Source organism: Sinocyclocheilus anshuiensis, unplaced genomic scaffold, assembly GCF_001515605.1.
Source record: "Sinocyclocheilus anshuiensis isolate Anshui unplaced genomic scaffold, SAMN03320099.WGS_v1.1 scaffold1932, whole genome shotgun sequence".
In the NCBI taxonomy this organism is placed as follows: domain Eukaryota; kingdom Metazoa; phylum Chordata; class Actinopteri; order Cypriniformes; family Cyprinidae; genus Sinocyclocheilus; species Sinocyclocheilus anshuiensis.
Genome location: NW_015555985.1, coordinates 186,728 through 197,746, shown reverse-complemented (window position 1 = coordinate 197,746; position 11,019 = coordinate 186,728). Strand labels below are relative to the sequence as shown.

The 11,019-nt window shown below is 36.4% G+C and overlaps 1 protein-coding gene across 1 annotated transcript in view; it reads right to left on the bottom strand.

Moving 5' to 3' along the window:
• LOC107676084 (ubiquitin-conjugating enzyme E2 E3) overlaps positions 1-11,019 on the bottom strand; it is a 48,377-nt gene that overhangs the window by 36,230 nt on the left and 1,128 nt on the right. The window contains exons 2-3 of the mRNA XM_016470606.1: positions 9,775-9,981; positions 8,748-8,798 (exon numbers count right to left, since the gene is read on the bottom strand). Coding sequence (XP_016326092.1) covers positions 8,748-8,798; positions 9,775-9,974 — 251 coding nt within the window. The 5' untranslated portion in view covers positions 9,975-9,981. The remainder of the gene's footprint in view (positions 1-8,747; positions 8,799-9,774; positions 9,982-11,019) is intronic.

The following is an 11,019-nucleotide window of genomic DNA, read 5'->3' as shown; positions in this document are numbered from 1 at the left end:
TTGGGGGTGGGGGGGGGGGGGGGGGGGGGGGGTAATGCAGATCAGATTTAAATATGGTACAATCAGATTTTTTTTTAAATCAGTATTTATTAAAAAGAGATTACAAAGAGACTTTTCTTTATTAAAATAATGCATACCTATGATTCATTCACAATAAGACCAGAAACGTGCATTAAAAAAATTAACTGGATCATTTTTCATGTTGACTTCAAAACAGCACCTCCTTGAGCGTTTCTGTTCTGTTTTGTGTGAAAGACGAGTGTCTTGTGAAGGCTGCGAGGCTGTCCGCAGGACATTCTCTGACACTACACCAATAAAAAAAAAAAAGCCCCACAGTGAATCTGACAGCTGGAGAGCTTCACCGAGGGAAAGAGAAGAAAGAGAGATGCAGGGAGAGAAAGAAAGCGGGTTAAGGAAAACCCCCTGAGAAAACGAGGTGCTGCTGAAGGGCTACCTTTCAATTTAGACAAAGGGTTGCTGAGCATTGAACACATTTGCAGGATTTTTTAGTGTACAAACTGCCTACGGAGAGCCTGACCTGTGTGTAATAGCGCTGAGAGCACCATCAGCACAAACTACATGACAAGAACCCAGGCCATAATTGGCAACGTTATTGCTTTCTGTGATTCATGAGTATGCATCAGATCTCAATTACACAATCTTGCCAAGGGTCCTCTTTAAATATTTACTCCGAGCGTCTCAGCACGCAGGCCCTGGACTTGCATCGCCCACCGCTTCCCTTCATTGTCCTTGCACGTATTTATTCAGCCATAATGAAGGGGAGTTGCTGCAGCAGTCTGCTATAATAACCACAATGATGATGGTATGTTGTGCCATACAGGCTGCAAGGTTCCTGAACCCTATATCTGTAATGAGTCTCTTCATTTGTCTAAACACCGTGACTGTAAGACTCATTTAGTTTAAACAGCATTTCTTTGGTGTAGAGTATAGACAGACATAAAAATAAAATTGCTACCGTCTAGTTTTTCAGTCCATAAATTTGATATTATTGTTCCAATATTTGCAGAGCAGAACAAAAAGACAGTTTGGGAAATCTACAGCAGTGGCCAGAATTAAAAATCAATAAAGAAAACGGGCAAAACAGCACTTACAGGTCAACAGATGAATCTAAAACAGATGGCTTGGTTCTTATTGCAAGTGTGTGTAAAAAAAAAAAAAATTATTAAAAAAAAAAAACGCTTATAGCTATGATATGGCCAAAATAACAGCATAAGTCATTTTACATCACGAGAATGAAGATGTCAAGATAACTTTTTTTTAATATATTCAAAATATTTTCTATATTAAATAAAGAAATATTCCTTAATAATGTGCAATTTTTTTTTCCAGTGAATTAAATATCTTACAAATTAAAAGTTTGGAGTCTGCATGATTTTTTTATGTTTTTGACATTAGTCTTTTAAGTCTTTTATGCTCACACAGACTGCATTTATTTAATAAAAAAATACAGTAAAAATTGTAATATTGTGAAATAATACAATTGAAAATGACAGCCATTAGTGTCATATGATCATTCAGATTCTTCAGTTGTACTGCTTAATATTTTTGAGGAAAACATGATACATTTGAGGAGTCTTTGATGAATAGAACATTTTATAACAATGTAAAAGTCTTTACTGTCACTTTTGATTAATTTATTGAATAAAAGTATTAATTTCTTGCTTTAAAAAAAAAAAATCTTATTGACCCCAAACTTTTGACTGGTAGTGTATATTGTACTCAAGTAAAAAAAAAAATTTAATATTACAAACAAACAAAAAACAAAACAACAGTACTAACTCAAACAAACAGTATGAAGTCTGAAAATAGTCTTCTGTTTTACCACATGACTGAACAAACGCCAGTATACCTGCTGAACTACCTGCTTCACACACTGGTGAGACCGTACACCAATGATGCAGAGGGTTCAGGGTCAATCAATGAAGAGATTCCATTAATACGGCAGAGTAAACGATAAACATTAAACCAATAAAGTAGTACACTCTTTATTAAATAACAAGAACAAAAAGAAACCCAGAAATCCCGAAGTGGATTGTCTACAGCGGGTGTTTCAAACTGTTGCATCAAACTGTTGCAACCATGTAAAGCACCTTCATCCAGGGCTGCTGACATGTAAAACAAGTCGAACACTGTGGCACTGTAAACTGTAAACTCAACATCTAGACTGAGAGACAGAAAAAAATGCCACAACAGAGGAGGCATGAAAGCTCAATTCTCAAATGAGAGAGCTTTGATAATGAGAGCAAATATGGCAACTCTTCACTCTGAGGAATTCTATAATCAAGAAAAAAAAATCTCAGAATATTTCACTTTTAACGCTTTTATTTTAGTTCAGAACAGCACAAACACATACACACACACTAGGACTGGCCAAAATGCAATATTTACTGTTTATGCAATATTATTTTGTTGGTAATATATAAATCAGCAAACACTGTCATTATATTATTGCACAATTATTTTACTGCTTTAAACTAGGGATGTTCATTTTAACCGTTAGCTGACCGTATATAATTTTGACCGATTAATACAATCAGTTAAACGGTTTAAAAATGTATTTTTTTTTTTTTTTTCAGTAATTTATCAAAATATTTAAAAATATTTGCTGCATGGTTTAAAATATATAAAAAATTTGTTTTTTAGAGAAAAAAAAAAAACGTAAGTGGCATATAAGTCGCATTTTATTATTTCATTCAGAAATAGGCCTAATGCCGACGCGAAATGTTTACAAACATTATAATAAACACTGTAAACATAGCTAGGCTATTTTAGTTCCCCTCACTCCACAAAAAAAGCCTTTCAATTAACAGTATTTAGAAAAGAACAAGAATTAAAAATATAAGAAGCTAGCAATATAAACGACAAGCCAAAACGAAATAATTTAGGCTAAAACGAAACTTGAAACCAACGTTGGGTCTCTCATTTGACACAAAATCAAATGTTTCCATATTCGCGATGTATTTGAATGGCAAATTATTATTTATTATGTAGCCTACTTCACTCGCGCTCCAATATCCACGTAAAACAAAATGTTTTGCATAACATCACGGCGGTACTGTGATAACACTTAACGGCACAGATTTGACTACATATTTAAATCTATGTTTTTCTGCCCGTTTTTCTCCACTCGCAGAAGCGCTGCAGGTGCGTGACCATGTGAATCCTCATGTTCTGTTGTTTGCTACTTTTTGCGCATGTAAAATTAATCCCCGGGAAACAAATGTTAGTATTTTTAACGGGTCACAGACACTTATCCTTTCTAATTTAATTCAATTCTAATTTAAAATAATCTTAACGGTTAACGGTTAATAATCGGTTAACGAGCTTCGGTTGTCGGTTAGGAAAAATAACCAAAATGAACATCCCTACTATAAACCTCAGCGGCAAAAATGCAATTATTTAGTTCTTTTAAAAGGTGTCAAATAGAATTTTACATGCTTTGGAATGCATGCTTTGATTATTTTTAACCACATTTACTCTGCAACAAAACAAAACAAAACAAGCTTTCAAGCAGGATAAGAGATACAAGTAATATCATCAAAAAGGCTGAAAAATAGCTATATTGCAAGGTGTAACACACACACACACACACACACCAGGCAGGGATAAACACAGCTAAACAGACATACTGTAACACACCAAGCAAACTCATGTCAAAGCCTCTTACTTCCTTAAACATACTCTGGTTATTAAGAGCCTTAGGGGAATTATTTACAACCCTTACATGTTATATTTTCACAAATGTGACTATTCAAACCATAAACCACAATTGAAGTTAAACAGCTGAGAATATAAATAAATGCAATTTTATCTGGAAGTAGCTTTGCTGAAACTATAATTTTCTTTCTTTTTGCAGTGCTTCCTCTTTCTGCCTGTTCAGCATGGACACAAGTTTTCAACTAGTACCCATCATTCATCTTTAGAGGCGATTTGAGTTTTACTGTTTATTTTTATGAAGACATGCAAATTCATGCCGGGAAGTAATCAGCGTCTTGCTCCATGGCATGAATTTTAATAGATTGCTTAAAAACTCATAGAGCGCTCTCCACATTGCTGTTAAAAATCTGCTTCTTAGGGAGAATCGAGCTGTAAATCACAGCGACGGGGCGAGTGGCTGACTGGCTGGACAGAGATTTGCAGGAAAATGCAGAAAGTCAGGCAGCACCTGAACACAGAAGTATTTGAATGTGTCTCTAAGTGAATCACCATAACCATTTCCCCCTTTAGTCATGCTGGAACACATCGTTTCAAACACGTTAGCGTAACTGCGCCTGCCTAAACAGTTATTACAACAGCAGCGTGAAACCAATGACAAAAGCACAGTTTACACTATCAATCTCTGACGGAAAAATGACAGAAACACCAGAGCGCTGCCTGATTAAAATAATATCTCACCCAAAACATTTGTCTCAAGACCCCTGCATACTGTGCAAATGAGTCGTGCTCAATATTGCAGGCACCTCATGATATGATTCTGGATTTGGGAATCACAATCCAGTTCCAAAACGATTCTTGATCTACATTTTTTCTCATTAATGAATGAGTTTACGTTGTTGAATATCACATTTAGCTATTTCTGCATTTTTATTAAATTGAAATTTTAAAGTAGCCTACTTTTTAAAATACTTATTAATTAATAATGAATCAAAACAATTGTATGTTAAGAAATATTAACTAAATACAGCTTCAAACTTACAAGTAAATGTAAAGTACAAGACAGAACAAAAAACACATTATAAGCAAAAAACAAAACAGTGCTTTCAGTATTTGAAAGTTTTCCTGACAAGCACAGTGATGGCTTTTTTTTTTCTTTTTCTCAGCATTATTACTGTTTGATTATTACTGATGATAGACGGCAGGTTTTAAAGGCTGCATTCATACTAATGCACGGATCCCTTTTAACATATCAGATGTTTTGTCCTGTCCTTAAATCATTATGCATTCGTAGAGCATTTAGAAAAGAAAAAACTGAAACACAAACTACATATTGTCAAGAACAAGCTCATTTCTCACAGTACATATCTTATGTAATTCTGAAGTTTCCAGAATTGATTTAGAATCTTTGAAGAGAGACTTGCGATCTCCCACCTCCAATTGAGATATTCAGGGAAATTTAGCATTACATCACTTGCTCATCAATGGATACTCTGCAGTGAATGGGTGCCGTCAGAATGAGAGTCCAAACCGCTGATAAAAAAAAAAAATCAAAATAATCCTCAATTAATCCATACGACTCCAGTCCATCAATTACATCTTGTGAAGCAAAATTCCATCAATACATTTTTAACTTCAAACTGTTGCTTCCAGATAAATGACAAGTCCTCTATCCGTAATATAATTTTTATTAGCGGTTTGGACTCTGATGGCACCCATTCACTTCAGAGGTTCCATTGGTGAGCAAGTGATGTAAAGCTAAATTACTCCGAAACTGTTTTGATTAAGATGATTGTTGCTGAAATTATGCTGTTTCAATAATAATCTACATCTTGGATGGCCTGAGGGTGAGCACATTTTCAACAAATTTTCATGTTTGGGTGAACCATTCCTTTAATCCTTTTAGAAAGCATTGAAAGCATCTGGTCACTATAAATGTCATATGGCAAGAGCTGCTTAGAAAATACTTTAAAAAATACCTACGTTTTTTTTCTTCCCAGGAAAAAGAACAGTATGCAGGTTTGGAATGACATGAATTTTCATTTCATTCAAGTAATGAAGCCCAGACCTACTGTAAGAAATAAACTCAAGCCCAGAGTGATATGTTATATGTTCCCACAGATACTATGTGATGTGGCACATTACCAACAAATCAGGATAATATGTCAGCCTCCAGGTAAACTGCGCTCAAGGGAAATGCTGTCTCAGAAAAGAGCCAGTGAGGGAGCTAATGATGAACATTAAGGGATAAACATCTCAGTGTGCTGAACTGTGTGGCTGCACAGATCAGACCATGAAAAGCCACCAAATCCCTGCATTGTCAATTACCATTATCAGCATCTCTGGCTCACGGCTCCAAGCTGCTGAACTGATCTCACGGCTGGCAGAGCACACGCTGTGTTGTGCCCTCTCAAAAAAGCATGGCATTTCCATTTCTGAACATTTGCTCTTAGGAACAGTTCACCCAAACATTTTAAATTATCCAGTTGTTCGAAACCCGTATGACTTACTTTCTTCTGTGGAACACAAAAGGGGAGAGATTCTCATCCTGGCTACTATTTTTTATTTCAATCACAATAAATAGTGACTCAAGTTTTCAGGCTTCAAAAAGGATCAAAAGTCACCATAAAAGAATCATAAAAGTGGCAAATAAGACTCATGATTTCACTATATTTCAGTTCTTCTGAAGCAATACAATAGTTTTGTGTACTGTAAAAATATTTTTAGAATATTAAGAGTATGTTTTACAAGAAAATACTATTTTAGTCTTTCCACTTCCATATTTTACATTTTAATTCAACGTGTTAATTGCTATTTTTGTAATTAATTGTGAAATTTACTTTTCAGTGAAAACACACCAAAATTTAAGCTGTTATATTTCTTACATTTCATACTTGTTAAGCTTCGATAGTAATTAAAATCTGCCATGTTAAAAATATAAATGACTTTTTTAAACATCAAAATGACAGAATGAAACTGTCAAATTTCAGTAAATGTTTTAAAAACAATGAATCTCATGCATCAATGCATTGCTTTTACGCTTGACGTCACACCGCCTAAACTGTGCTGAACAGCAGCACACTGTCATCCGGGTCAGGTGCTAAAATATGTAAAAACACAATATCATACCATGGTACATTTTTGGATCCACTGTGCTTTATCAGCCTTAGTGTGTAGAGTCAGTAGTGCATGACCTGTCAACCGAGCTGAGACCAGTTGTCTGAGAAGTTTCTGACATGACATTGGATCAAATGAACTTGCTGTATTCAATGCCTGCTTTTGGACATCTTTATCTGATGTTGGGTAACTGAAACACTCTAGCACTCTTCTTGACTGCTAAATTAACTAAAAGCAACAAGGCTGAATGCATTTGTTGCACAGGAGGTATAAGATTTTTTTAGGATTCAGATTCTACCGAACCTCTACATTTAAAGGGGTCATATGATGTTGCTAAAAAGAACATTATTTTGTGTATTTGGTGTAATGAAATGTGTTTATGCAGTTTAAGGTTAAAAAAACACATTATTTTCCACATACTGTACATTATTGTTTCTCCTCTATGCCCCGCCTTTCTGAAACGCGTCGATTTTTACATTTTACGAAACACAGCGTCACACACGGCGGGCTAGAGTGAGCGGAGGCCGGAGGCAACAACTATACTACAGCGAGAATCAAAGTTACGCCTTCTTTCTTTGTATGAACATTTGGGCAGCATTATGCAAATCTTCCCACATCGTGACGTAGACTTGTGGGGGCGGGTTAGAACGAGGCATTTTAGGTAGGCGTGGTTGACTCTCAACTTTTATAAAGAATATCTCTTTGGATTTGAGACTTTAGTCTTTGCAACTTTACAGATCTTCTTTATGCACCAAGAGCTTGTAACACGCCAAAGAGAAAGGAAAACTTGAAATCGCATTATATGACCCCTTTAAAGCCTCTCTGTCCGACAGAGGATTTGATTTAAATGTAACACTCATCAACTAATGTGTTTTTTTTCAATGCCAAAAACTAGAGCGGCTGAAATATACACTACTGTTCAAAAGTTAGGGGTCTATACTTTTTTATTTATTTTTATTCATTTCTTTTTTGTTTTTGAAAGACGTCTCTTATGCTGGGAGCATTTTTTTTAATCAAAAATACAGTAATATTGTGAACAATTATTACAGTTTAAATGGTTTCTTTTTTATATTGCATTTCTATCTTAATACATTTTTAAAATGTAATATATTCCTGTAATGGCATTTGTATATAATCATTTGTAATGTTATGAACGATTTCTGTAATACATCCTTTCTGAATAAAAGTATCAATTTTTTACTTGACCTCCAAATGAACTGCAGACTGTTTTCTGCCAAATGCTCAGTTGACAACCAAAGCTGATAATCTTAAAATGACCAGTCTATCACTAAAATATGATCCCAATAAATGCACACTATCAAGCCACCTCAGATAGAGCCAATGACACAACGTCTATAAAATCTTGTTTGAAAGGCATAAATCAAGAAGCATAAATCTCTTCCAATATTACAGAAAGCCAAAACACATATCCAACACAGACTGTTAATAATATTACCAACCAGAGAAGACTCTCCCAATAAAAATCCACCTAATGAAAGGACTTTAAAAATCACCAAGAAACAATCAGAAAACGAGCGTCCTTCAAAGCATAAAAAAAAGAGCTAAAGAGGGAATTTTAAAAGCTCCCTCGTCTTGTTCTGGCATCTCTAGGTCAGCTCATTAAAACAGATGGGGGTTCATCAGTAAGTTCAGCATGAGGATGTGTAATCAAAGCCATATGTTTCAGAGCAGCATCTGCCATATTATTAAAAACAAGACCACAGGAACATCAGCAACAATAATGCACAGAGGAAGAAAAAAAAAAAACACTATCCTTCCTAACTCTTTGAAGCCGAGGAGCAACATGCCACATCTGTCCTGAGTGAGTCCATCAGTTTAAAACGAGTCTAAAAACTCCAACAGCTGGTGCTAAAAGTCGATTCTTTCCCACAGTGAACCTTTCTCAAACCAGCCCATAAAGGAATAATATACGACAGCATGCTTAAATAACATACCTGCAGTTGGGTGGAGGATCCAGAGTGATTTCTGCAAGCTCTTTCTGGATTCTGCGAGGGAGAGAAGAGAGAAAGGGAGAGATGGAGAGAAAGCTGTGAGAATTGCAAGCAGCCAGGGAATTACACTGCCCTCTACCTCTGCTGCGTTTACTGCACGGCTGGCTCTCCCTTCAGCACAGCTAACATGGCTGCTTCCTCTTTGTTCTCGGAGGCATAACCCGAATCCCATAACAGGAAAACTTTGCCGTGCTCGATTCTGCCTTTCCCTCCATCGCCCACCGCTGATCTTCACCTCAGCTCAAAGCCCGCTCCCCTTAGCTCACACCCCACCCCTCATCGGCGGGTTTAAGTCACTTTAAGCACAAAAGATTTTCTTTTCAAGCTTATATGCAAATGAGGCAGAGGGAGGGAGGGGGGTGTTCTCGGGCATATTTGACAAGAGCTTTAATGCACAGCTCTGGTGCTGTTACTAAAGCATTATCAACAGCGTGTAAAGGAGCCAGGGCAGGATTTTTGACATTTTCAAAGAATAACAGTTTGTTTTTTTGATCTGTCATTCCACATACACTGAGAAAGTCTATGGTGTTTTAATGAGCACTGATGTGGATTGATTGGTTACTGTTTTTTTTTTTCAGTGCCAATGAAATTTGAGGGTAGAATTGCTGTATTTACTAGTATCCACGAGGCAGACGGATTTGATTCACGTCTCTTGTTCCTCAAATAACTTTACTTAGAAGTACTGGGATGCCTCAAGAGAACTTTTGCTAAGTAAACATGGTGTGGTTCGTTGAAATTAAATATAAGCCGATCACACGGCTTCTTTGCTCATGCAGTTAAGTAATTATCTAAGCTTAGTGCTTTTATTCTCAAGTATGGAGCACAGATGCTAAACCTGTTAATTGGCACATTGTGAAAATGAACTTGAATGCACAAAATGTGATAAAAAACAGTTAAATTTGTTGACAGAAGATTTGCCAGAATCACAGAAAAAGGGCATTGAATCCTCAAAGGCAAAACAGATCGTTACCTCTTCGCACTGGAGGATAATTTGGCTGTTGTTTTGCTGGACAGTTTGGTGGACTTCTTCTGCTGTTGTGGAGGCGTGGGTTGTTTTCGCTCCTCTTGTTCTTCTGGTTCTGGCACCGGAGGATCTCTCTGATCCGCATCGGAACTACCGCTGCTGGTGCTGGGACTTTCATCATCTGACCGTTGTCTTTCACTGGACATTTTCCACCTTTGTAAATGACAACAAGAGGTTCTGAACCAGGGCTGACTGCGATCACAGGAGTCTCCTGGGGTTTAAGCAAATCTCAAATTTGCTCAGTGGAAACTTAAACCCTAACCTCAACGCCGCCTGGAACCCTAACCCTTACATTTCTAAACACAAAAATAAGCGAAGAGGGTATGCTGGTAGGGTACGCAAACACAAAGTGACGTATCACAGAAACTTCATTTAGAGTATTTCTACAAACAATCAGAATATCATGGCAAGCTTATTTAACACTTATTTCTATATCTATTTTTGTCCATTTCAGCTAGTAAATGTCGTAAGTGATCACTAGTCAGAATGGCTAATTTATAGTTCAGTTAAAATTTAGTGAGATTAAAGATGTTACCAGTATAAGAAGTGATAACAAGTGTGTACCTTTAATGCATGTCACTTTGGATAAAAACATCCGCCAAATGCATAAATCTAAATCTACAAGTAACAACTGTCTCTAATAAACAGGCCTTTAAGGAACACACACTAGTCTCAAACAAATAGGCCTTTAAGGAAAAGTGGAATGGATATGTGCAACTATTTGAATAGTTCTAAGAAACTAATAAACAGGTCCTAGAAAAACTGGAATAGGTACCACTACCTGCAACTGCAACAGCTGGAATGCTTGTTGGAAGTGAATAGCTAATATCGGAATCACCGATTGCCATTCCCATTGAATTTAATTGCAAAAATACGCTAGTAGTTAACAATGGAATAGTTACTACAGGAATGAATGCAAGTAATGAATAAACACTAGTAACTAATGAAGCTACTAGTCAGTGTTGGATTACTTACACTGGTAATTAAAAGAAGTACTAGTAAACACAAAAGAGGTATTTGTTAGTTGTAAGGAATAAACACGAAAACGGCTTGCCATGAGAGCAACAATCAAAATTAATCAACAGTATGTGGACGCTGAAAACACAAGCAAACGTATAGATGATCCGATCCATTTACATCAAACTGTTGTCATGCTAAAGGACAAAACGTCCACGTTTTCACACGTTAAGC